Here is a 27,528-nt window from a genome sequence, read left to right on the forward strand (position 1 = left end):
TTAAAAACATAGTACGGTGTCTCTTAAATGCTTCCCGTGAGAATCAGAGTGATCACAGGTAACTCTGGAAGTTCTGTCACTTCTTTAAGTTTTAGGTTGTTTTCCATCCCAAACTAAGTGAAATGGCAGTGCAGAGGACTAAATCTAGATAAGTCATGTTTGATTCATGTTAATTAGAGCACCCAATCAATGGGGCGAAATTGGGGCAGAAGAGGTAGAAAGGGGAACCAGTATGGGTAACCTAAGAAATGAATAGAAACCACAAACTTTGCTTTTGTGATGCTGACAATCCCGTGGGTTAATGGAAGAGAGCTGTTTCCTGGAGGGTTTACCAAGCCCTATGCCCATTACTTCCAGGGTGTCATTTCATTTAATCCTCACATCCACTCTGTGAAGACCTATGATCTCATTTAACAGATAAGAAAACAAAAGTTAAAAGAGATGAATCACACAAAGCCAGTAAACAGCAGAGGTAAAAAATTCAATCCAAGCTTTTCTGATTCCAAAGTCGCTGTTCTTTAATATGAGGTAGGATTAGAAATTGAAAGCACTTAAATCTCAGTGATTACTGGGAAGACGAGACACTGCGTATAAAAGCACGATCCCAGAGCAATGAGTCATCAAGGAAGGCTAAACTGGGAAGTCTACAGGGACTGCCATTTACTCCTCTTTGTTGGCACATCTGGCCCTAATAGATGCCCCCGTCCGTGTGGTTGGAATAAATGATAACTGTCACGTTTCATTCTTCGGAGTGCGCTTTTCTGACAGAAACGTTATTCGATGTGCTCGCAAATTCATTCTGAAACGTTACAAATATTCCATCGTGACGTTTACTTAAACATGTTTCTCTATCTCAGCTGCAGCATCTCTTTTCCTCTCACGGCTAGGGATATAAATGCCAAGCAGATGGATTCATTAAACAGTTGGACCTGATCCAGATTCAGTGTGTTTTCCAGGGCTGCAAAGCACTTCCAAAACGAAGGATAACTAGATCATACGAAAAAAGACTGGATTTTGCTTAGCTTTCGATTAGAAAAGAATGACAAGTCAACATCCAAAAAGGTAAACGCTAGAGGACAGTCTAACGAAACGACCCAAAATAAAAAAAGAAAGAAAAGCGATTAGGCGACGAGATTTGAGCCTCGGCAGCTGCCGTCGCCCATCCTGCGGCGGAGCCGCCGCGCCTGCGCGTTGAGTACCGGAAGGCGGTGTTTCGTTCCGCCGGACAACGCGGCAGCCGCTCTTCAAAGCGAAGCCGGGAGTTTTTGTTGCGGTTGTCGCCACCATGAGTCGCAGTTATAACGATGAGCTGCAGTTCTTGGAAAAGATTAATAAAAACTGCTGGAGAATCAAGAAGGGCTTCGTGCCCAACATGCAGGTGAGGCGGGGGAACAGGACTCGATGCCGGGGCCTCCCTGACTCGGCACCCGCGGCGCCTCCCTGCCGGCCTGACCAGGCCTCCAGCGACCCCTTCGAACCTCTCACGCCGGGGTCGCCCCCGCCCCGCCCCCAGCAGAGTTCCTCCCATCCCCCGACTTTCACCCCACCTCATCCTGCAGCCTCCGGTCACTACCGCCCGGCTGGAGAGGTCCCCAGTCGAGAGGACCAGCTAAGCGGAGTACGTCTAGGGAATCCGAGTAAATAGGAAATTGGGCTTTGCAGAGCGTTTTCGCATAGAAGCCTCATAAACGCTCCCTAAGATGCATTCCACTCCTGAGCCTTAGAGACTTTAGTGTTCTTTTACTAGGAGGCCAGTCTCCAGGGTGGAGTTGCTGGAACTGATCTCTGCTCCCCTGAGTCATGCAGATCTTTTATTTAGCGTTTACAGATCTTTGTTCGCTGAACCATATTTTTAGCATTCACTGCTCTGTGTTGGTGTTTTTGTTTTTTTTTGTAATTGACATATTGGTTTTTAATATAACGATTTTGCTTCTCACAACAGCCTAGAGAGTTCACTGGGCAGGGATGTTTGTTTTTAATATGCACTTCACAGAAGGGCCTCGATCAGTTGGTTACACAGCCTGCTTTATTCATGTAGCGAAACTCTGCTAAGACTTTTTATTTTTTATTTTTTGTCTTTTGAGGGCCGCATCTGCGGCATATGGAGGTTCCCAGACTAGGGGTCAAATCGCAGCTGCAGCAGCTGGCCTAGCCATAGCCACAGCAACACGGGATCCGAAGAACCGAGCCACATCTGCAACCTACAGCACAAAGCTCATTGTCAACGCTGGATCCTTAACTCACTGAGCGAGGCCAGGGATCGAACCCAAATCCTCCTGGGCACTAGTCAGGTTCATAACCCGCTGAGCCACAACGGGAACTCCAAGATCTGCTAAGACTTGATGTCCAGTTCACTTCTTTTTCCTCTGACAGGATGATACATTCCCCAGTGCAGACTTGGGAGCCCAATACCAGAGAATTTAAAAGCCTAGGCTCTCTTTCTCTTGGACTTCCTTGCCAGTTTGTGCTGATTATTTTCCGTTAAAGTGAGGAAAGAAGACATTTGTGAGGTTTTGGTGCATATGTTGTTAGATAGCTTTGAAATCCCTTAAGGTATCCTGCAAGTCTATTAAAGATTTGTGATCCTGCATGTTGGTAAAAGTTCCTAATAGCCACTCCACCCTTTTACTCAGTATTAAAACTTACTGCATGTCCCCCTATGTGCAAAGCACTTAGCTAAGGGAAGGAAAAGGTCCATACTCATAAAGCTCCCTTTCGCTCTGTTTTTCATTTGGCCAGTTTCTGTTTATGGAATTTGGTTTTCTGAATAAAAAGTAGGAAATCAAAAGCATATGATTGAGGAGTTCCCGTTGTGGCTCAGCGTGTTAAGAACCCAGTGCTCTCTCCGTGAGGATGCAGTTTCAGTCCCTGGCCTTGCTCAGTAGGTTAAGGATCCAGCATTGCCACAACCTGTGGTCACAGATGTGGCTCAAATCTAGTGTTGCTGTGGCTGTGGCATAGCCTCAAGTGTAGCTCCAATTCAACCCCTAGCCCAGGAATTTCCATAGCTGCAAGTGTGGCCATTAAAAAAAGAAGGAAAAAAAAAGGCCTATGGTCATCAAAAGGATTATAACACACACTGTCATGGTCTGGCAGCAATTCTGGCTTAACTTCTGGTGCACATATACTGCTAATTCTCCATAGGAGCATGTTTGATTGTGTTAGATAGCTCTGGTTTAACTGAACCCTGTTACCACTTCTTTGGGAATGGAGAGTTGAAATCTTGATATTTTGCTCTTAAAAAGTTACTGACCTTGGATTTCCCCTCGTGGCTCAGTGGAAGTGAATCTGACTGGTATACATGAGGACACAGGTTCGATCCCTGGCCCTGCTCAGTGCATTAAGGATCTGGTGTTGCCGTGAGCTGTGGTGTAGGCCACAGACACAGCTTAGATCCCGAGTTGGCTGTGACTGTGGTGTAGGTCAGCAGCTACAGCTCCGATTCAACCCTTAGCCTGGGAACCTCCATGCGCCATGGGTGCGGCCCTAAGAAGACCAAAAAAGGAAAAAAGTTACTGACCTTTATACTAGGCTTGAGTTGTATTCCCATTCTCTTAAGAATAGTGAATTCCACGCTTAAAATTCTCATCTCTTACTTAATCTCCATCCTCCTGGAAGACCCATGTGCTGCACTAAAAATTCCTCTTCGTTCCTTAAGAACACTTCTTTCCCATCTTTATGTCATCTTTCCGTTCAGCTCCTAAATGGGTTGCTTCTCCAATATTGTCTCTTGTCTTTAAAAAGCCAGCTCGAATGATGTTTGCAGAAAGTAAGCAAACTGTAAACCCCCACTGCCCTAGACTCTTGAGCCCCTTCTTCATCAGATTCTTCTGTAGTACTCTGTACTTTTAATATAGCCCTTGCCTCATCGCACTCTACGTTTCTAGTCTGGGATGCATCCTAGACTGGAAGCTCCTTGAAAGCACTGTCCTGCATATTCTATCTCCCTTACCACCCAGTACAGTGCCTGGCACATAATAAATCCCCAGTAAATGTTTGCTTAATTAATAAATGTGGGCACTTCCTGTTGTGGCACGGTGAAAATGAATCTGACTAGGAACCATGAGGTTGCGGTTCAATCCTTGGCCTCGCTCAGTGGGTTAAGGATCCGGCATTGCTCTGAGCTGTCGTGTAGGTCACAGACCCAGGTCGGATCCTGCTTTGCTGTGGCTGTGGTGTAGCCCAACAGCTACAGCTCTGATTTGACCCCTAGCCTGGGAACTTCCTTATGCCACAGGTGCAGCACTAAAAAGGAAAAAAAAAAAATGCCCTTTAGAAAATTTTGCTGGAGACATTTTCCACCACCTGGTATTGTTATTCACACGGTTAAGATGCAGAAGTCATCTATCTGATAAATTTCCTTTTCTTATCGAGATGATTGTTAACTTTTTGGTTCCTCATTACTAGGCAAATCCTTCATAATATTTGATATCTGATTAAAATGCTCTGGCCTGGAGTTCCCACTGTGACACAGTGGGTTGAGTATCCAGCATTGCCACAGCGGTGACATAGATTGCAGGTAGATGCAAGTTGGATTCAATACCTGGCCCAGGAACTTTCATATGCCAGGGCGAGGGGCGGTTAAAAATTAAAAATCCAGAGTTCCCGTTGTGGCTCAGTGGTTAACGAATCCGACTAGGAACCATGAGGTTGCGGGTTCGGTCCCTGCCCTTGCCCAGTGGGTTAAGGATCCGGCATTGACATGAGCTGTGGTGTAGGTCGCAGACGCGGCTCGGATCCCGTGTTGCTATGGCTCTGGCGCAGGCTGGTGGCTACAGCTCTGATTCGACCCCTAGGCTGGGAACCTCCATATGCCGCTGGAGCGACCCTAGAAAAGACATAAAAAATAAAAATCCTCTGGAACATGATGTTACATAATTATATCTTCCATTGCCTTTTGTATGCCTCAAGCTTTCTTAGCCTCTTAAAATTATGTAGATTGTAAAACCAAGCACACAGCTATATGGCTACCTGCTAAAATTTTTTTACTCACTATTTACCTAAGTACTGATTTATAAATGAGCATAGGACACAGTAAAGTGTAGTGTGCTGTTGTCTTAGACGGTGCTCATAGATTAGATGACTGCGTTTTTATGTTTAGAGCCGAGGTTTTGATTCATTTAATTTTTCAAAACCTACTGGTTTGTTTTTTTTTTTTTTTTTTGGCTACAACAGGGGTATGTGGAAGTTCCCGGGCCAGGGGTTGAACCTGAGCCACAGCAGTGACAATGCCAGGTCCTTAGCCCACCAAGCCACGAGGGAACTCCAAAACCTACTGATAGTTAAAAAGCACAAGAATACTGAGTCCAGCCTTAGCGAGAGCATTGTTGGAAGACTTTTCTTTATTACACACACAAAATATTTTACCTGTCGAACTTCTAAATATGGCTTTGAGAGTAGGGGGATAAACAAAATGATTTGTGAACATTGCACAAATATTTATTCAAATTTATTTATTTTGCATTACTTATGAAGTTGCTGTATTTCTCTCTAAATTTTTTATGATTAATTTACAGTGTTCTATCAATTTCTGTTATACAGCAGTGACTCAGTCATGCATATATATATATTATATATATATGTACACATACACATTCTTTTCCTCACATTATTCTCCATCATGTTACATCACAAGTGACTAGATATATAGTTTCCTGTGAAGATATATTTAAAGATAGGAACATCTCCTAGTCTTTGATGGGAAGTTTTCTGCTTAAGGTAATGTGAAAGTGTTTTATAAAGAGTAAAGCAAAATAAATATTTCCTACAGTGTTTGTATTCTATCCATTACTTATATATCAGGTATATATGCTTAGACATAATTTTTCCTTTTCTTTGGTACCAGGTTGAAGGAGTTTTCTATGTGAATGATGCTCTGGAAAAATTAATGTTTGAGGAACTAAGGAACGCCTGCCGAGGTGGTGGTAAGTAAATTATAGAGTTTTGCATGTGGCAGTATAAGTAGTGACTACCTTTTGGGCCGAAAAATGGTAACTCAAACAATTTTAATTTAGAAATACAAAAGTATTATCAAGGAGTGATTAAGACTTGAAATGAGACCAAAAATTTGTTACTTATTGATGATCACATTGTTAGCCACCTGGCCTTGTAGAAAACACTTGGAGCTAAGTGGTTTCACTCCTGACCTTGGACATTAATAACAAGAGCTACCATTTATTGTGTACCTACCATGTGCCAGGCTCTTTACATAGATTATCTTATGTAATTCTTAGAGTAACTCTAAGAGGAAGATAGCTCCATTTTACAAATAGGAAAGTCAAGGCTCAGTAAGGTTAAGTCATCTTAATTCATCCAAGATTACAATTTCTCAATGACAGAACCAGAATTCAGATCCAGGAGTGGTGATTACAAAGTCAGTATACTGACTCATTGAACTTCGCTTATCTCATCTGTAAGAATTTATTGCACCTGTCTTACAAGACTGTGGGGAAGTTTAGAGATAAATGTATAGAACTCTTATACTCTAATGGTGATGGTAGAATAGAAATCTAGTTTTAACCCTTTTATTTTTTAGGTCAACAAACTAAATCTCACCCCCCTCCCCACCAGGGTGTGCTGACTTGTCTGAAATGACTACAGCCAGTGACAGAGCTGAGATTAGAACCCCAAATCCCCTGACTCTCAATCCAGAGCTTTCCCAGTCCAATTGCTCTTCTTTGTCACTTAGATTAAACCAGTACTTTTTTTTTTTATAAATAATATGGACAAGTGAAAAAATGCTTTTTTTATGTTGACAACACAAGGAGTAACTTTTGCATTTCCCAGTGCAATATTTGCAAGCTGCCCCCTCGTGGTATGCACACAACACTGACAGCATGTTGGTGATTAGTCTGCTTGCCCTCACCTTCCTGTGCATGGGCTGCCTTCTTTCCCACTTCATTGCAAACACCCTTTTATGCTTTGTTGTTGTAGCAGTCCTACCCACTACCCCTTCATTTAACGCAGTCTAGGAAAGTATGAATGTACTTCTACTAAACAGCGAATGTGTCCTCTTTTCTAATACTGAAATTTTGTCTTCAGGCGTTGGTGGCTTCCTGCCAGCCATGAAACAAATTGGCAATGTGGCAGCCCTGCCTGGGATCGTTCATGTGAGTCTCAATAGAGCTTTAATCACATTCTCTTACAGTCAGAAAGTTTGTGGAATGGATGAATGGCCATGCCTCACTAATAGTGGTATCATTTAGACAGTGACCTTCAAATACCTAGAAACAACCATGGGGTTTAAAGAAATAATTGAGTCCAGGTAACATCTTAGTTTCTGGTTGCCTTTGGCCAGAATCTCTAAGTGTCTGAGAGCCTTTGGAATAGATTTTATTTTCATGTTTCTTGTAGTACACATTATTCCTGGGTCAGTGTACCATCATTGAAGTGTCTCTGAGCCCTATTCAAGAGGATGATTGGAGAAAGAATGGAAAGAAGTTTAAGGGTTAGGACCGAGGGGAGGGACAGAGGACATGCTTGGGAAAGGAGGGTGGAGGTGACAACATGGAGAAAACTGGCTGATACCACAGTCTAACACTCAGATTCCACCACTAGAGATAGACCTTAAATCCATTCCACAGACATGTTTTGAGGTCTTTATGCCAGTTACCATGCAGGGCACTTGGGGGAAGAAATGAAAAGATTTGGTTTGTACGTTTCATTGTCTACGTGTCTGCATATGTGCTTACCCTGATTGACCTCCATTCTTCCTGGGTCAGGATCCTTTTCTAGGCCCCAGATGTAGAAAGTATACGGTTTTCTTACTGTCAAGTGGATTACACTTGTCTGTGATTGTTTAAATACTGAGGACCTGTATAGATCGGTATTTCCCTCCTGTCAATTGGCCACAGCCACCATTTGTTGGTGTCTAAAGATCATCTTTATTTTTTGGGGGTTTTTTTTTTTGTCTTTTTGCCATTTTCTTGGGCCGTTCCTGCGGCATATGGAGGTTCCCAGGCTAGGGATCGAATCGGAGCTGTAGCCGCTGGCCTACGCCAGAGCCACAGCAACGTAGGATCCGAGCCGCATCTGCGACCTACACCACGGCTCGCGGCAACGCTGGATCGTTAACCCACTGAGCAAGGGCAGGGACCGAACCCGCAACCTCAGGGTTCCTAGTCGGATTCGTTAACCACTGTGCCACGACGGGAACTCCCGTATTATTACATTTTAAAGATAATCTTTAGGGGAGTTCCCGTCGTGGCTCAGTGGTTAACGAATCTGACTAGGAACCCTGAGGTTTCGGGTTCGGTCCCTGCCCTTGCTCAGTGGGTTAACGATCCAATGTTGCCGTGAGCCGTGGTGTAGGTCGCAGACGCAGCTTGGATCCTGCGTTGCTGTGGCTCTGGCGTAGGCCGATGGCTACAGCTCCAATTAGACCCCTAGCCTGGGAACCTCCACATGCCGTGGGAGCGGCCCAAGAAATAGCTAAAAATAAATAAATAAATAAAAATAAAATGTAATAATACGTTGAAGTTAGTATGTGGTCCTCCTATATCACTTTCTACTGAGGCTTTTCTGTTTTCACTTTTCTTAGTTAATAGTCAACCTTTATTTATTAAGAGGTTTCCCCACTATATTTAGCTTTGTGGTTAGAAGTTTTTACACCTGAGTTCCACCAATGGAGAAGAGTCCATGAAGACAGAATCTTAATTTGGGGAAGGCTTTAACCCCCAGCCTATTTGAGAATTAGTGTCAAGCCCACCAGCCAACCTGAGTGCCAGATTGAGGAAGCTGTGTTTCATTTTCTTATTCTTTCAGCGTTCCATCGGGCTTCCTGATGTCCATTCCGGTTACGGGTTTGCTATTGGTAATATGGCAGCCTTTGATATGAATGACCCCGAAGCAGTGGTATCCCCAGGTAAGGTCACTGCACGTCTGCTGGCAGGTGTGTGGCTTCTCTCTGAATCCGGCCCTTCTTACATAGCACGTGGCTGCTTTTTCTGTGTGCATGTTAACCTCATATTCTGTCACATCTTTTCCTCTACTGAGAGAATTGATTGTGGACACCCAGAGGCTATTAAAATATCAAGTAAAGCGTATATTTATTGAAAATTATTTGCGCTCCTACTGAGTGCCAGGCACTACTCAGACATTGGCTACAAAACAAACTGAAACACTCTTGGCAAGTTAGGTTTCTTCTTTATGTCCCAATTACGTCTTGGCCATATTGGAACTAATAATGTTAGCACATAGCTTTATCGTGAGGATTCAGTGAGTTAAGCTGTGTTAAGATACTTAGCACAGTGCTCGGCACTTAGGAAGTACTCGGTGATGTTTGCTCTCCATATCATCATTGTTGTGCTGCCCTCCACTGCGCCACCCACAGCATGTGGAAGTTCTCGGCCAGGGATCAAACCTGCACCACGGCAGTAACCAGAGCCACAGCAGTTATAATGCTGGATCCTTAACTTACTGAGCCACCAGGCTCCAGTATCATCATTGTTATTCACTTTTAGTTCTATCCCTTTTTTTTTTCTACTGTGGGGGTACTTTCACTGGAAATACTTCATACCAGAAGTAAAAATCTTTGCTTTTAGAATCTGGAAAAAAAAAGTTTAAATTATTTTCTGAGAGTTTTACCATCAGCAGTGGTGGACACAGTCATTTCAGAGCCATCTTCTGCTAAGAATAACAATTTTATGCAGCATAAAGTTTTTAAGACAAAACCAAAAACACATGTGTTGAGGCAATAAGAATTTGTGAGGCTAAGATCCAGAGGAAAGGTGCAAAGACAGCCCAGCATTTAGCAGTTTTTCTCTTGTAGTAATGGCAGACATCAATGACTAAGGCCACAGATAAATGATTTGGGCAGTCCAGCCTGTCAGCAAATCTGACAGCTTGACCTCTAGTATATGTGTGTGCTTGTGTGTGTACCCACATTACCGTGCATCCAAGAATGATAGAACACACTTTTTTCTTTTCTTTTTTTTTTTTTTGAAGTGCACATAGGATATTTACCAAAACTGACCATGTACTGAGCCATAAAGCAGGTCTCAAATTTCCAAGCATTGAAATCATAGAGCACAGTTCTCAAACTTTTAGGACTTAAGACTCCTTTTTGTCCTTAAAAATTATTAAGGGTTGATCTCAAAGGCTTTTATCAATGCTTACCTTACTAGGAATTAAAACTGAGACATTTTTAAAGCAGTAATACACAAATACATGTTTTATTGGCCATCAGGGCAAATGCGTTATCACATGTCAGGTAGCCTTTGGAAAACTTTACTGTATGCTAGAGAGAATAAAAGGCTAATCATGTCTTAGCATTATTATACAATTAATCTTACATTCCTGGAAAGATCTTTGGACCACACCTAAGAACCACTGATGTAGAGAATATTATCCTACCACAATGGAATTAAATTAGAAACCATAAACAGTTTTTTAAAAAACTAGAAAAAAATTATAAATTAGTAAATATGCATTTAAATAACCCAAGGGTCAAAAAAATCATAATGGAAACTATCAAATAATTTTAACTGATGTTAACAAAAAAATATCTGCCACAAAATCGTGTATTACTGTTAAAACTATACTTGGATAGGAATAAATAGCCATAAATGCACAAAAAGAAAAGGAGAAAGGCTATAGTATCAATGATGTAAATCTCAGAAAGTTAGAAAAAGAACACACAAAATTAAGCCCAGAAAAGGTAGGAAGATAGAAATAATTAAAAGCAAAATTAATGAAGCAGTATACAATGGGAAGGATCAACAGAGCCAAAAGTTGGTTCTTTGAAAAGACTAATAGAATTTATAAACCCATGATAAGAGTCATCAGTAAGAAAAGAGAAGTCCATCATTCACGTTTTAATTTCTAGTCAGATGTCACTCATTGTCCATTACTGGCTCCCTGGCCTATGAAGTTCCTTTAGTATGTGTGTTACTTTTTTTTTTTGTCTTTTTGCCTTTTCTAGGGCCGCTCCTGTGGCATATGGAGATTCCCAGGCTAGGGGTCGAATCAGAGCTGTAGCCGCTGGCCTCTGCCACAGCCGTAGCAACACGGGATCTAAGCCCTGTCTGCAACCGACACCACAGCTCATGGCAATGCTGGATCCTTAACCCACTGAGCAGGGCCAGGGATGGAACCCGCAACCTCATGGTTCCTAGTCGTTAACCACTGTGTCACAACGGGAACTCTAGTATATGTGTTACTTTAAATTCAGAGTAGCCACAGAGAACCATTTTGTTGGCCACTTTGTTGTTGTTGTTGTTGTTAGTAGCTTGGCTTTGTGTATGTGTGTGTCTTTTTAGGGCTGCACTTGTGGGCCAGGCTTTGAACCTGTGTCCTTATGGATCCTAGTCAGATTCGTTTCCGCTGAGCTATGGTGGGACCTCCTAATTTTTTTTATTGTAGTTGGTTTATAATGTTCTCTCAGTTTCTGCTGTACACCAAAGTGACCCAGTTATACATATATATACATTTCTTTTTTTCTTTTTTTTTTGTTATTGTCTTTTTGCTATTTCTTGGGCCGCTCTCGCAGCATATGGACGTTCCCAGGCTAGGGGTCAAATCGGAGCTGTAGCCAACATCCTACGCCAGAGCCACAGCAACGCAGGATCCGAGCTGCGTCTGCGACCTACACCACAGCTCACAGCAATGCCGGATCCTTAGCCCACTGAGCAAGGCCAGGGATCAAACCTGCAACCTCATGGTTCCTAGTCAGATTCATTAACCACTGTGCACAATGGGAACTCCTACATTTCTTTTTTTCACACTATCCTCCATCGTGTTCCATCACAAATGATTAGATGTAGTTCCCTGTGCTATACAGCAGGATCTCATTGCTTATCTACTCCATATGCAGTAGTTTGCATCTACTAACCCCAAGCTCCCAGTCCATCCCACTCCCTCCCCTTTCTCCTTGGCAACCACAAGTCTGTTCTCCAAGTCCATGAGTTTGTTTCTTTTCTGTAGATAGGTTCATCTGTGCCATATATTAGATTCCAGATATAAGTGATATCATAGGGTATTTGTCCTTCTCTTTCTGACTCACTTTCACTTAGTATGAGTCTCTAGTTCCATCCAGGTTGCTGCAAACAGCATTATTTTTTCATTCTTTTTTATGGTTGAGTAGTATTCCATTTTGTATATGTACCACATCTTCTTAATGTGTTCATCTGTTGTTGAACATTTAGGTTGTTTCCACGTCTTGGCTATTGTCAATAGTGCTGCAGTCAACATAGGGGTGCGTGGATCTTTTTTTAATGACAGTTTTGTCCAGATGTATGCCCAGGAGTGGGATTACTGGATCACATGGTCGTTCTATATTTCGTTTTCTGAGGTATTTCCATAGTGGTTGTACCATTTACATTCCCACCAACAGTGTAAGAGGGTTCCCTTTTCTCCACACACTCTCCTGTTGGCTACTTTAAAACATTTTTTTTTTTAAATAATGACTATCTTTTAAATGCTGTATCAGTGGTGGAAAACCACAGGTTACAATGCCAGCCACCTGGTTTTGCTAATACTTGACTAGCTTTTCTGTGTTTTGTAGGTGGCGTCGGATTTGACATCAACTGTGGTGTTCGCTTGCTGAGAACCAATTTAGACGAGAGTGATGTCCAGCCTGTGAAGGAGCAGCTTGCCCAGGCTATGTTTGACCACATTCCTGTTGGGGTGGGGTCCAAAGGCGTCATCCCAATGAATGCCAAGTAAGAGCAAAACAGAGTGAGAGACGTAATAACCACGTGACCCTCACATCCGTTTCCAGTGTACAGTGCTTAGGAGATGGGGAGTGTTGAGTCACCTTTCAGAAGTGGCAATGGGAGTTCCCATCGTGGCACAGTGGTTAACAAATCCGACTAGGAACCATGAGGTTGCAGGTTCGATCCCTGGCCTCGCTCAGCGGGTTAAGGATCAGGCATTGCTGTGAGCTGTGGTGTAGGTCGCAGACACGGCTTGGATCCTGCATTGCTGTGGCTCTGGCGTAGGCTGTTGGCTACAGCTCCGATGAAACCCCTATCCTGGGAACTTCCATATGCTGTGGGAAGCGGCCCTAGAAAAGGCAAAAAGACCAAAAAAAAAAGAATTTATAATAGAATAATATCCACTGATGTTTACTGAGCACTTCCTATATGCAAGGCACTGTGCTCTAGGGTATGTGTACAGCATTTTGTGTAGATAATAACCCTGATCTTATCCCTAATTTATAAGAAAGGAAAGTGAAGTTTAAGAGATAATAGTGAAAAAAAGCTAGGAATTCCGTTGTGGTACAGCAGGTTAAGGATCCAGCATTGTCAATGTAGTGGCTTGGAAACTCCACATACTACAGGCAAGGCCAAAAAAGTAAAAAAGCTAGCAAGTGAAGTCAGGATTCAAACAATGATCCTTTGGCTTCAGAGGCAGTGTTGTGACCCCCACTGCCCTTGGTCAGTGAACTTGTATTTATTGACAACCTTCTCTTTTGAATGATAGCCCTAAGATGTCTCTTTCCAAAGTGGAGGAGTTCCCGTTGTGGCTCAGCGGTTAGTGAACCTGACTAGCATCCATGAGGACGCGGGTTCGTTCCCTGGCCTCACTCAGTGGACTGAGGATCTGAGTTGCAGTGAGCTGTGGTGTAGCTTACAGACACTGCTCGGACCCCACATTGCTGTGGCTGTGGCATAGGTCAGAGGCTACAGTTCTGATTGGACCCCAAGCCTGGGAACCTCCATATGCTGCAAGTGTGGCCCTAAAAGACAAAAAAATAAGGTATTTCCAAAGTGGAGAGTTAAATGTAAGGCTGCAGCATGACTGCCCTTTAGATGGCTGGTGATGTCCTGTGTCATGGCTCGTATAAAGCTGTGAACCTTCCACTTTGCTGAAGGATGTGCTTAATAAGTGTCTTTAGTATTTTCTGCTTTATCTTTAAAATTCATGTGAATTTTGCATCCTGTTCAATTATTTGTACAGATATTAATACTACAATGTGTTTTAGTTATCGCCTGCTGCACAGCTCCCCTTCACCAAAACAATGACTTGGAGTAAAATTGACATGTTTGGAAGATCCTTTTTTTTTTTTTAATTTTTTTTTTTTGTCTTTTTGCTATTTCTTTGGGCCACTCCCGCCACATGTGGAGGTTCCCAGGCTAGGGGTCGAATCGGAGCTGTAGCCCCCGGCCTACGCCAGAGCCACAGCAACGCAGGATCCGAGCCGCGTCTGCAACCTACACCACAGCTCACGCCAACGCCGGATCGTTAACCCACTGAGCAAGTGCAGGGACCGAACCTGGAACCTCATGGTTCCTAGTCGGATTCGTTAACCACTGCGCCACAATGGGAACTCCTGGAAGATCCTTATTCTGTGATTTTATGTGATCCCCGACTTGCAGTCCCACTTTGAAAAGTGTACCTAGAACATCTAAATAAGTTCCAAGCATCTGTACAAATATTTTAAATAGGAATTTTGTCCTAATAAGTAATGTTTGAAATGGGTTGTTGTGGGGAGGGCAGGTTGATCATTGTAATCTCTCCTGATAGTATTTTGGAAGAGGGCTGGGCCTTTGGTGAAGATCAGAGCTTTTTCCTTCTAGGAGTTTAACATACGTGCACCTCAGCTTCAAAACGCAGGCTACATAGTACTTCCGTGAAGGTAGGAATAGACCTTGAAATTTAACCTGTGTTGCCTAAAGACACTGAGGTAGCTTTATTTATTATTTGTAATTTTTCATAAGTTATTGTGGAAAGGTGGTGTTGCTGCAGTAAAGTTAGTGGTAGATAATGATATTCATGGTTATGAATTTTCTTTGGCTGCTTATTCACTCCCTCATAGAATTCAAGATTAGAGAGGCAAATCTAATGTGAGTAGGATTTGAAAAGTACAGGGAGTTGATTAAATATCAAGAATGATAATTATCTGTAATACGGCATTTATTATTTTATATTCTTTCCTCAAGACCAGAGTTGCGGAGAGCATGAACTCAGTCTCAAGGGGGTGCCTGATCACGGGCGGGGTCATTAAATGGAGTGCTCCCCTCTGCCCTTGGAGATGTGGTCGTCCTTAGGTTCCAGTCTGCCTTGGCTGTGGCATGACCTGCCCCTTGTGTCTCATGCAGAGACTTGGAGGAGGCCTTGGAGATGGGTGTGGACTGGTCCCTAAGAGAAGGCTACGCCTGGGCCGAAGACAAGGAGCACTGTGAGGAGTATGGAAGGATGCTGCAAGCTGACCCCAATAAGGTCTCTGCCAGGGCCAAAAAGAGAGGCCTTCCCCAGGTAACACTCGCTTTGGAGGGGAAACATGTTCATTTTTTTCATGTTTTTATTGGGGGAAGAAAATCTGTCTTCTCTTATAGCAAAAATATCCCAAGGTTTCTCACAGCCTATCAGAAGGAACACAAATTTGTGTATGCTTCTTATTCTTTTAAAAAGCTATCAGGAATTTGTAGTTGTTCTTAAAATAAACCAAGGTGTGAATTTGAAGTGGATGGGAGGAAAATGGGATGTGATTATAAGGCTTAAAATGTCTACCTAAATTCCACATGTACAAACCTTGACAATCTACAGATTTGGCTGAATGTTTTCTGGCATCTGAGATGAAAACAGGTACTTTGTCATCCATGGTGTCCATGGGATAAAAATATTCCAGATGTTTGAAATTTACAGCCAATTGCGATGGCTTTGCCTCTAATTCACTGTGACTGCGGGCAAGTCTCTCTTGCTTGTCGGCGTCTCGTTTTTTTAATCAGAAAATTGAGATAGTTAAAACTAGGGAATCTCTGAAGACCTCTTCTAGCACTTCCCTCCTCCGAGTCCTTAAATCGTCTCTTAGCTCCTGTTATGGGATATATCCTTTCAGGGATGGATAGTGGTTGGTTTAAGTGAACTCATAGATATTTCAAAAATCATTTGAACTTGGACCTTGTGTAAGAGGTCACCAGAGTTCATCCCAAAATTTGACCCTTCTCTCCATGATGTTTAAACTGTCCTGTGAGCCATTTGATGATCTGCGTTTTGGTTTATGAAGCTTTTAATGTGTTGTGAGCACTTTATCAAGCAAATAATGATACAGTAAAATTCAGGAACTCCTCTGCATTATTTTAGTTGTATAAAGTATTACTTTAAATGAATGAAGCATTTCTAAGCTTAGAAGTTTTCTTGTTACATAAAACAGTGTTTTGTGGGTTTTTTTTTTTTTAATTGGTTGTTTTTACCTATTTGTAAAATAGGTAAAATCTGTGTAAAAATACAGGGATTTTCTCCAAACCAGAATAAAAGCTATTTTATTTAACATTCTCACATTTGCAGCTGGGGACTCTGGGAGCCGGCAACCACTATGCAGAAATCCAAGTTGTGGATGAGATTTTCAATGAGTATGCTGCTAAGAAAATGGGCATCGACCATAAGGGACAGGTGTGTGTGATGATCCACAGTGGAAGCAGAGGCTTGGGCCACCAAGTAGCCACAGGTATATTCTGGACCTAATATTTGTCTTGGTGCTAAAGTGTGCATTTTATGGGGAACCCCATAGAGATTTAGGGGAGAAAGTATTGGAACTGTATTGGGTAGGTTTTTACCCTTGTTCTAGCAGTATGACCTTGAAGAGGTTAACTTCACTGGGCTTTAACTTCATTGTCAGAAAAAAGTGGGAAGAATAATTATTTCATAGGATGTTGTCAAAGCCTCCAGTTACTATGTTTACTTGTACAGGTTACTGTTATCATCTGGCCAACAAAGAGCAATCAAGACCTTAAATTATGATATATGCAAATTGTCTTAGATAGCTATACTTCAGGAGTAGATGATATAGTGGATTCAGTGATGAAATAGCAAGGACTCTGCCCTCAGATTGTCTCATGAGAGAGATGTCAGGTTCATTAAAAGAAAAAGGCAGGGAGTTCCCGTCGTGGCGCAGTGGTTAACGAATCCAACTGGGAACCATGAGGTTGCGGGTTCGGTCCCTGCCCTTGCTCAGTGGGTTAACGATCCAGCGTTGGCGTGAGCTGTGATGTAGGTTGCAGACACGGCTCGGATCCTGCGTTGTTGTGGCTCTGGCGTAGGCTGGCAGCTACAGCTCCGATTAGACCCCTAGCCTGGGAACCTCCATATGCCGCGGAAGCAGCCCAAGAAATGGCAAAAAAAAAAAAAGAAAGAAAGAAAAAGGCAGAAGGTAGTAATTGATCAAATACTCAGAAGAGACAAAAGTGTTTAGGGAGAAGATTTTGGAGATGACTTCAGGGGCACCAAGCATTTGCTTTTTGAATAATCACACGTGAAGGGCATTCATGGTCCAAAGACAGTGTGAACCAAAGCAGGAGAAAGGTCACTTTGGACAGTTTGTAGGATGTATGAAAGGAGTTATGAATATAGGAAAAGTTATATGGACACATAGAAATTGTTATAAACGTCTAAATTGCAATCATGGTTCATCTTTGAATGTACATGAGTGCCTCTACACTTTATCATGAGGTGTAGAGATTTTTGTGCAGATCTAGCAACATGTCTTCAGTTCTTTTAGGTTAAGTCACTAAAGATTACTTTTAAAAACTGTGATGGTATTAAGACATATTTTACTACTTCCATTCTCATTTACTCACGTGCCAGGAAAGGAGTGCCTGCGACCATGTTACTATTTCTCTACACCTCCCATTCCCCTTACAACCTCCTGGAGGGCAGATTTTTCTGTCTGGAGCCTGCATAAATTATGTCACACAGCTCTGACAGAAGATTCTCAATAAATATATATCTTAACCAATAAATAGATGAACTCAGAAACACTTTATAGGGAAAGTTGTGTTTTACTTGTTTTTCTAGAATGAGTTTGAATGTAGCCTACCTTTCTATAGGAAGTCATAGTTATAAAGGGAAGGTGGGCTGGTTTGGACTTCTTACCCTCTCATTTCAGATGCCCTGGTAGCTATGGAAAAAGCCATGAAGAGAGACAAGATTATAGTCAATGACCGTCAGTTGGCTTGTGCTCGAATCGCTTCCCCTGAGGGGCAGGACTACCTGAAGGGAATGGCAGCGGCTGGGAACTACGCCTGGGTCAACCGCTCTTCCATGACCTTCTTAACCCGTCAGGTACAGTCGAAGTTGCTCAATTGATCCCAGTTGTATGTGATGAAGCTAAGTGATTTAAAACACAGTTTACTCAAAAGCCTGTAGAATTTGGCTTTGGAAATGTTTGTAATAATTATTCAGAATATCAGCAGAGTGTCCACACTTTGCTGTGTCCACAAGTCCACAAGAATATCGGCAGAGTGTCCACAAGCTAACTCAGCAGGGTATGAGGAGGGGGGAATGAGGGGAGAAGAAAAGCCAAAATTATTCCTAGAATTTGCCTTCAGCATTGGAGAGGGTAGATGTGCTGTTCACTGAGAATCAGAAGCCTGAAGAAGCACCCTCAAGGGCAGGATCAAGAGTAGCCAAGCAGGAGTTCCCATTGTGGCTCAGTGGTTAATGAACCTGACTGGCATCCTTGAGGACGAGGGTTTGATCCCTACCCTTGGTCAGTGGGTTAAGGAACCTGTGTTGCTGTGAGCCGTGATGCAGGGTAAAGACGTGGCTCCGATCTGGCGTTGCTGTGACTGTGGTGTAGGCTACAGCTGTAGCTCCAATTCGACCCCTAGCCTGGGAACTTCCATATGCTGCAGGTGCAGCTCTAAAAAGACAAAAGGAAAAAAAAAAAGTAGCCAAGCAGCTTTTCAAGTTGGAATTGATGGAGTAGAATTTGCTGTGTGGTCCAAGACGGTTTTTGTCCTTTCCGTGAAGATGAATAATTCTGTTCTTGACCTCTAATCCCTCCCTGCCTCCAGGAACAGACCTTCTGAAATCAGTAAGTTCTGAGGAGCTGGTTCTGGCCGCTTTTAACACGCTTTTTCTTTTAGGCATTTGCCAAGGTCTTCAACACAACCCCTGATGACTTGGACCTACACGTGATCTACGATGTCTCTCACAATATTGCCAAAGTCGAACAGCATGTGGTGGACGGGAAGGAACGGACTCTGCTAGTGCACAGGAAGGGCTCCACCCGGGCTTTCCCTCCTCACCACCCCCTCATTGCCGTTGATTACCAAGTACGTACTAAGCCATCTGTGGTTTCAAGGGCATGATGTAGACAGGTCTAAATACGGAGGAGTTGAAGCAGGAAAGCAGCAGTTGTGACAAGAAAACAATCAGTCGTCCATGAGAACAGTGATGTCCAGTCGTCTCTGAAGCGGTGACTCCCCGTCATCTGTGCTTGCTGTATAGCCGCCTCAGAAGTGCTGCACGGAGAATATTCTACTCCCTTAAGATGCATTAAGATTATTTTTAAGGCCTTTGAATGATTAGAAAACAGGATTAAGATTAAACTCAGTCTTGTTTCATTCCTCTTATCCTTTTGGTGTCTGGCCCTGTTAGAGTTAGACCCTTAACCTACAGCCACTTCACAGATGAGGAAGCAAGCCTGAGAGGGCAGGCGCCTTGCCCGGAAGGGTTCTTCCTAAAAACACGTTGCTCTTACCTTCAGTCTGTCTTCTGCTGCCTTCCTGGTCCTCACACTCTTCCTCCCACTCTCTTCCCTTCCCTCTCAATCAGCAAAGATTCTTAGGCATAGGAAACTTTGCTAAATTTTAACGTGTTTGATTTGTGTGCTTCCTCAGCTCACTGGACAACCAGTGCTCATTGGTGGCACCATGGGAACCTGTAGCTATGTTCTCACTGGCACTGAGCAGGGCATGACTGAGACCTTCGGAACAACCTGCCATGGTGCGGTGAGTATGAAAACCGACCGACCTAGGGATGCCTTCCTCAGTTTCGTCATTGTTTTGCATTCTGACAGGTAAATGCACTTAACATTAACTGAGTTGAGGTTTGGATCTGTATTGTCTTCTACCTGAATTTATCTCCATGATATGTACTGTCTAGTGGACTCACTGGGGTCACCAAGTGTTTTGACCTGAGGGCGGTCATTGTAGGGCCAGGGACTATTCAACTCTGAGAGTCCACAAAATCCAGACCAAGAAATCCCACTGGCATAACTGATGTAACTTTACCTGGTACAGATTTATATCAGAGTGTATCTCAGTGGTTCACAGACCTGGCCATTAGCGTACTTTGCTCCTTACTGGTGAGTACACTCAAGATTGGGAGGCTGGAGTTCCCGTCGTGGTGCAGTGTTTAACGAATCCAACTGGGAACCATGAGGTTGCGGGTTCGGTCCCTGCCCTTGCTCAGTGGGTTAACGATCCGGCGTTGCCGTGAGCTGTGGTGTAGGTTGCAGACACGGCTCGGATCCTGCGTTGCTGTGGCTCTGGCGTAGGCCGGTGGCTACAGCTCCGATTGGACCCCTAGCCTGGGAACCTCCATATGCCACGGGAGCAGCCCAAGAAATAGCAAAAAAGACCAAAAAAAAAAAAGATTGGGAGGCTATGCCCTGTTTTGCAAATCAGGACACGTGTAGACTACACATCTGTTTCAATATATTGCCTCTTCTAAGCCTGGGATTGGTAAATTTTTTTCTGTAGAGCACCAGACAGTAAATACTTTAGGCTTTGGGGCCATAAGATCTCTATAGCAGCTATTACTTCCTTGTGCTGTTGTGGCGGAAAAGCAGCCATAGACACTGCTTAAATAGATGAGTACTGCGGAGTTCTAACACAGCTTTACTTACAAAAGCAGGTAGTAGGCCAGATCTGGTTGGCCTACAGACCAGTTTGCCACCCACTGTTCTAAGCCATCAGAGTTCTTAACTAGTGATAGAGTGGAAAAGAGAAACTGCCTAGGGTACCCTCTTGATAGGACAGACCCTCACATACTCATTAACCCTACTTTTTCCCTCTGATCTTTTCTCATTCCCAGCTGCCTCCCAACTCCTAACTTTAACCCAGGAATCAAGACCATCCCACACACTCATTGGCAATGTTTGGGGGCATTTTGTACTGTCACAGTTGGGAAGGGGAGTTTTGCTACTGGAATCTCGTGGATAGAGGCCAAGGGTTCTGCTGACTACCTTACAAAATATAGGACAGTCCCCACAACAAACCATTATCTCATCCAAGATGTCAGGAAGTGCTATGATTGAGAAACTGAAACCACAAAGAGGGGAGTTCCCATTGTGGCTCAGCAGGTTAAGAACCCAACATGGTATCTGTGAGGATAGGGATTCAGTCCCGGCCTTGCTCAGTGAGTTAAGGATCTGGCATTGCTGCACGCTGCGGTGTAGGTCACAGATTCAGCTCATATTCCAGTGTTGCTTCAGCTATGGTGTAGGCTGGCAGCTGCAGCTCTTATATAACCCCTAGTCTGGGACTTTCCATATGCCGCAGGTACGGCCCTAAAAATAAAAAAGAAAGAAAAAATAATCACAGCACAAAGTTTTTGTGATAAGAGATACACTGTTTACAGTTTAATATATTTATATTGAATTGATAATTAACAGTAATCAAAAATACAAAACTAAATCTTTAAATGCTAAATGCTTCGCAGGTACAAATTTGTTTTCTGAAAGGATATGATAAGGCTTATGACAGAAGGTACATTATAAGGTTGATAGGGTAGAAAAAGATTGTTTTTTAATTCTTTTTTCAGTTAAAAAGAAATCAGGGAAAAGGTATATGATCCTAAGGGTTTAAATAATTGCTGGGATTTAACATAAATTGGAATATAGAATTTATAAATGAAGTTCATTTCTTTCCCAATTTAGGGTCGTGCACTGTCCCGAGCAAAGTCAAGACGTAATTTGGATTTCCAGGACGTCCTAGACAAATTGGCAGATATGGGAATTGCAATCCGTGTTGCCTCACCCAAGCTGGTTATGGAAGAGGTAACTGAAATTTTGATAAGTGTTTAGCATAAAACTTTATAATTTATGCCAGCACATGGAGACAGCAGTTTTTAGTATTGCTAGTAGAAATTAAAAAAAAAAAAAAAAAAAAAAAACAGGAGTTCCCGTCGTGGCGCAGTGGTTAACGAATCCGACTAGGAACCATGAGGTTGCGGGTTCGATCCCTGCCCTTGCTCAGTGGGTTAACGATCCGGCGTTGCCGTGAGCTGTGGTGTAGGTTGCAGACACGGCTCGGATCCCGCGTTGCTGTGGCTCTGGCGTAGGCCGGTGGCTACAGCTCCGATTCAACCCCTAGCCTGGGAACCTCCATATGCCGCGGGAGCGGCCCAAAGAAACAGCAAAAAGACAAAAAAAAAAAAAAGAAAACCTCAATTACAAGCTATCAGTGTCTTCTCTTTTGTTGAGAGATTATGAGCTGGGTCCATAAAGATGATTTTTACTTTTTGTATGTAGTCTTTGTCTACATTTTAAGCTTTAAAATAGTTTGAGCTAATTCATTTTAACCTTTCTTTTGCATAGCTGTATATTTAATGTTTAAATTTGAAAGGAAATATGAAAAGGCAGGGGGAAATATTTTGAGAAAATGGGATTTTTTTTTTTTGATTCACGAAGAAGCAAAGATTTTGTTTAAATGACATGTACATATATGTACATGTATGAGCATATTTAAACTGGAAGCAACATAACTTCTTTTAAAAGTTTAAAAGAAAAAGTCACCCAGAAAGTCAGTGCCTTAAAACAGCTATTACTTCCTTTTTTAAAATGCACATTGCCGTTTTTCTCCTGAATGCTTTTTTAAAAAACTGGCTGTAATCATAGTTTATGAACATTTTATAGTTCTTTTTAAATTTAGCACATTATTATAATATTGTTTATGTCACTTTTAATGATTGCCAGATATTACAAGCTAAGTACCGTAAGTTTCTGCCCATAGTGAACATTCAAGTAGTTTCCAAATCTTTGCTACTCTAAATTAAATTAAAATTTGTGTCTTCATGCATGAAACTTTTCTCCAGATATTTTATTAATTAGAGTGAAATCCCAAAAGCAGAATCACTGGGTTAAAGGTTAATGATAAAGCCTTATTTTTTATAACTTTGATTTTATAACTTAATTTTTCACCTGATTTTAATTAAAGAGGTTTAGAAAATACAAAGAAGAAAACAGAACATCTAGAACACTACCAACTAGTGATAATCACTATTAACATCCGGTGTGTTTTTTACTCGAGACCGGCTCAGCAGGTTGGGGCTGAAGAACGGGTGCTGTGAAATCTGAGGGGAAAAAGTTAACATAAAACAAGACACAGAGACATTTATCTTAAGTAAAAGTGGGAACTGAGGACTCAAGGTCTCAGGGACCAACAGCGCTGCCTCAGGAATCCACACTGCTTTTACTGTGCTCTGGAGGATTACGTCCAGTGAGGAGGGGTTTGTAGGTGCAGGATATGGGTTTTTTTAAGTTATTTTAAAAGTCACATAGCCACTTGCTGATTAAGCTTTTATTCTGACCTTTAGGCATTTAACTGTTGTTAGCATTGAGGAAGCTTGGCGTCAGCTATCTGTGCATATAGCATTTTAGAGAATCACCATTGTGCTTCTGCAGAGGTTCTGCCGAGGTTTGCACCTTGGTTCTCCTTGCTAATGCATATCCTGTTAAAGACCCCTCATAAACCCCTTGGGGCCATGAGGCTCATCTTCCCCTTATTCTTTAGAGGACTTGTCATGCTTGTGCAAAAGGTGTGCCTATCTGCCCAGGTCCAGAGTGCCTAGACCCACGCATTCTGTCCTCATTCAGCTGACGCTATGAGTAACTTATGCCTTTAGGTCTTTGTTCTTAAGCCTACGTCATTTACCAGCACTGTGACTGTTTTTCAAGGAGGAAGATGGGGTAAAGTAAAGCAGGACAAGGTGGAGTTTTCAGCATAGAAAATAGAAGCAAAGAAGCTGAGAAAAGATTGTAAAAACATGCCTCATGACATACTTAAATGTTTTACATATGATTTTTTTTTCACTCATCCAGCTAATACTGTTACGCATCTGCTATAGTTAGGAACTATTCTAGGTCTAGGGATACAGCAATGATTAAAAACAAACATGAAATCCTGTCCTGTGAAACTTAGTAAGATGCACAGTGTGTTAGAAGATGGTAAGTGCTCCAAAGTGAAGGTGGGAAGGGGGATAGGGAGAGACTGGGAGGGGGTGCAGTTTTAGATTAGAGAGGGTGTACTGAGGGGAGTGAGGGAACAGGCCAACAGGGCCTTGGGTGATGGTGGGGAGAACAGCAAGTGCAGAACCTCGAGGCCAGGTCACGCTTGGATGTTCAGGAAGCAGCCCAGAGGCCAGCGTGGCTGGAGCAGGCAAGAAAGAGGAAGATAGAGAGGGAGAGGCGTCAGATCGTGAGGGTCCTTTACAGAAGTGGTTTTGCTCTTACTCTGAGGAGATGAGGGGAGGACTTTGGAGAATTTTGAGCAGAAGAATAGCATGACCTAACTGATGTGTTTGTATGCCTTTGAGAAAAATCTAGAAATTAATAATGCAGGAAAGAGGGGGGAATTACTGGAGCAGTGTCCTTGAGTAGATGAAAAGAGATGGGATTGGGTGGGGCTGGTCTTTGCTAGAAGTCTAAGTAATTCATCTTTAATAAAAGGAGAGAAGGTACAGATGCAGGTAGTCAAGGAAGATAGAGAGAGAGAGTTTATGGAGATTCTGCTTTGGTTGTTTCTGGTTTGTTTTGTTTTCAATATAATGGAAAGTAGAGGCAGCAACAGAGTGAGGATGCAGGAGAAGGTATGAAATTGTTGTCTAAGAGAGTAATTGGCCTAATGAAATTTTGGGTGACTGCAGGACAGCATCAAGAGCCCACTTGAGCTAAATTCAATGGTTAGATGTTTTTCAGTCACATTCAGCTGTATAGGTGTAGGCATGAATTAGATGTTGAGTTTCCTTTAGCCAGGGTTGCAAGTAAGGTGTAGTGAAAGAGAAACAAGATTGTTGAGGGTGTTGCAAAGGGCTTGTAGGTCTCATGGGGTGAAAGGATTATTGGTGGTGGAGCACAAGGGTGAGTGAGCTGAGAACCTAGACTGTGATCACCAGCCTGGGGTGCTGGAAGCTGAGACTGTGGAGGAGTTGTAATCATTGGTAATGAGAAGTTCTGGGGTATGACTTTGGGAGTGCAGGGCTGCAGTAAGCATTGAAGGAGCAGGAATTAAGGAACTAGAAAGCCGGAGTTCCCATCGTGGCGCAGTGGTTAACGAATCCGACTAGGAACCATGAGGTTGCGGGTTCGATCCCTGCCCTTGCTCAGTGGGTCAAGGTTCCGGCTTTGCCGTGAGCTGTGGTGTAGGTTGCAGATGCAGCTCGGATCCCACGTTGCTGTGGCTCTGGCGTCGGCTGGCAGCTACAGCTCCGATTCAACCCCTAGCCTGGGAACCTCCGTATGCCGTGGTAGCAGCCCAAGAAATAGAAAAAAAAAAGGGAACCAGGAAGCCAAAGTACAGAAAGGATTCCTCTTCCTGGACATTGAAATCAGTCGGAACTATAGCAGGAAAGAGGGACAGTGACCTAGGTGCTAGAAATCTTCAGGTCACCATGGGGGTCAGACTCTAGCAGATTAATTGGAGCAAGAAGAGTAGTAGGTGGTATAAATGATGAATATAAGATTGAAAACTGGGGGGAAGGAGGGAGAATGGTCAGGAAAGAACCGTAAAGAGCAAGGACCCCATCCCACTTCCCAACCTAATGGCATGACCTGGTTTGGGAGAGAAAACAGCTACCACTTCAGAAAGTTGAAAGCAGAAGTAATACCCTCAGGGGAGATCCTCATTTCAGCAGGAACGAGTTGGTGAAGGGAATGTCTAAAGAAGAAAGGAAGAAGGTTTTTGCCTTTGACTCAGTAGAAGGAGTTCCAGAGACCACAGTGGACATGTTTCGGAAATTGGAAGAGAATGGAAGTTGGCTAGAAAGGAGCGTGTACAGAGCCCGTGGGAATCAGTCGACGAGGCCTAAGCTTGCTGTGCTGGCATGAGTGGAGATACAGGCTGTGTGTGGTGAGAGTTGTTCTAATAGTGGCAAGACCGAAGGAAGGGGGAGGTCGTACTAGAAACTCACAGAAACAAGTTGGGTGTGTTTGCGTATTACGTATATGTGTATACATGTGCATATGTAGTGTTAGTTATATATATGATTTTAACAACCTTTCTTTATTCTGAAGGTAATAAATGTTCATTCCTAGAATTCCGACAAGTGTAGAAAGAAATTGTAAGAGGAAATCAAAATTGCCGACAACTCCGCCATCCAAAGACAGTTACCACTAACAGGATGATTGGGTACATTTCCCTCCAGTTGGGTATCAGTGTGTATGCTTTGTTCAGTTACAGTTACTGCTTTTCCTACTCCTACCAGTGATACATGTTCTTCAGGGAAATCTAGAGAAACACACACAAAAAAATTTTTTAAATAAGATGAGAGTGTTTACCATACTAGCCTCTTACCAACACTGAGTTTAATCATCTTTTAAATCTTTGCTTATTTGATAGACAAAATAAAATTAAAAAAAAAAACCCTCAGTACTGTTTGAATGTGCATTTCTTTAATTACAAGTGAAGGTTCATGCTTTTAAAGGTTCCATTTTCGGTAGATTTTCCCAATGTTTATCTCTTCCTCTGCAGGCGCCTGAGTCCTATAAGAACGTGACCGATGTGGTAAACACCTGCCATGATGCTGGAATCAGCAAGAAGGCCATTAAACTGAGACCGATTGCTGTTATCAAAGGATAGAGCCCTGACCTCGGCACCAGACACCGCTGCCCCTCGCTGAAGTGGAAGTGGACTGAAACTCTCTTCAGACATCAGACTGGAGACCTGCCAGGTTCCAGGGTATGCGGCTGTAGCCGCCTGTTCTAAAACGGCTGGGCAGGGAGGCTCCTGCTTCAGGAGCCAGTGTTGTAAACTTACCTTCTGGGAGGAGTCAGGTGGCCCTCATTTGGAAAAGAATGTATATACTTCCTCCTTGATTGTCCCACAGTTTTTAGGAACATCTCTTGGGGGTGGGGATAGGTCAGGAAGCTGCCTTACTCAGAGAAGTCTAATCAGAATGAGGCTCTTTACACCAAGCTCTGTTTCCAGCCTGAGAGGTGTCATGAAGAATGTTCTATTAAATAGAATGGCTTTGGAATGTTTCCTTTTGCCCTCCTTTTGTCACTTTGTCCATTCATCCACTCGTCTACCCCCTTCCCCTGCCCTGAACAAAACCCTAAATACCACTCTTACTTGGAACATATGCACGGATCTTAGGCCGATGGATGATGGGACACAGTGTGGAGGGAGGTATGCGGAGGTGAAGGGTGGGGACCCAAAAGAGAAAAGGACTCTTCATAGATGGTTGCTGCCTTTGTTCTTCTCAACATAAGGCAGGGTTTTGACTTACCTGTAAGAATAGCATCAGCTGGTGTCTGTCATTAAATAGGCCTGGTCTGGCAGACTTTGCTTGAATAATAACTTGCACAGCAACAGCAGAGAACCCTCACATAATACTGAATATCTTTACATTTGTGATTGAATTAGTATAAAAGCATCAAGTGTCCACAGCTGCAATGTTAATGGTTACTCTGTATTGACAGGTTGACTAATCAGATTAGGTATCCTGTACTGTGACACCCAGAGACGTTATAGTTATAGGTTATTAAGGCCATGGTTGAGTCCAAGCAGCCAGTAAAATAGAAGAATCTAATAAAGTTGTAGTACATTGTTATATTTTGTGCTTAATATTTTATAGCTTAGG

The 27,528-nt window shown here is 42.9% G+C and overlaps 1 protein-coding gene across 1 annotated transcript; it reads left to right on the top strand.

The window, feature by feature from the left end:
- Positions 1-1,188: 1,188 nt before the first annotated feature.
- RTCB (RNA 2',3'-cyclic phosphate and 5'-OH ligase) lies at positions 1,189-26,926 on the top strand. Its single transcript, XM_047786454.1, has 12 exons — positions 1,189-1,378; positions 5,846-5,924; positions 7,042-7,109; positions 8,764-8,863; positions 12,503-12,659; positions 15,042-15,198; positions 16,231-16,390; positions 17,828-18,003; positions 18,810-18,998; positions 19,566-19,676; positions 21,608-21,727; positions 26,418-26,926. The coding sequence occupies exons 1-12, from the start codon at positions 1,286-1,288 to the stop codon at positions 26,523-26,525; spliced, it is 1,518 nt and encodes a 505-aa protein (XP_047642410.1). The 5' UTR covers positions 1,189-1,285; the 3' UTR covers positions 26,526-26,926.
- Positions 26,927-27,528: the final 602 nt, after the last annotated feature.

The sequence above is a fragment of the Phacochoerus africanus genome, chromosome 7 (genome assembly GCF_016906955.1).
Source record: "Phacochoerus africanus isolate WHEZ1 chromosome 7, ROS_Pafr_v1, whole genome shotgun sequence".
In the NCBI taxonomy this organism is placed as follows: domain Eukaryota; kingdom Metazoa; phylum Chordata; class Mammalia; order Artiodactyla; family Suidae; genus Phacochoerus; species Phacochoerus africanus.

What these genes read in the sequence shown, in the direction of transcription:
- RTCB (XM_047786454.1), top strand. Translation starts at nt 1,286, where the DNA reads ATGAGTCGCAGTTATAACGATGAGCTGCAGTTCTTGGAAAAGATTAAT. An exon ending in GAACGCCTGCCGAGGTGGTG is followed by an intron (nt 5,925 to 7,041) that starts GTAAGTAAATTA and finishes TTTTGTCTTCAG; the next exon opens with GCGTTGGTGGCTTCCTGCCA. An exon ending in TCATTGCCGTTGATTACCAA is followed by an intron (nt 18,999 to 19,565) that starts GTACGTACTAAG and finishes GTGCTTCCTCAG; the next exon opens with CTCACTGGACAACCAGTGCT.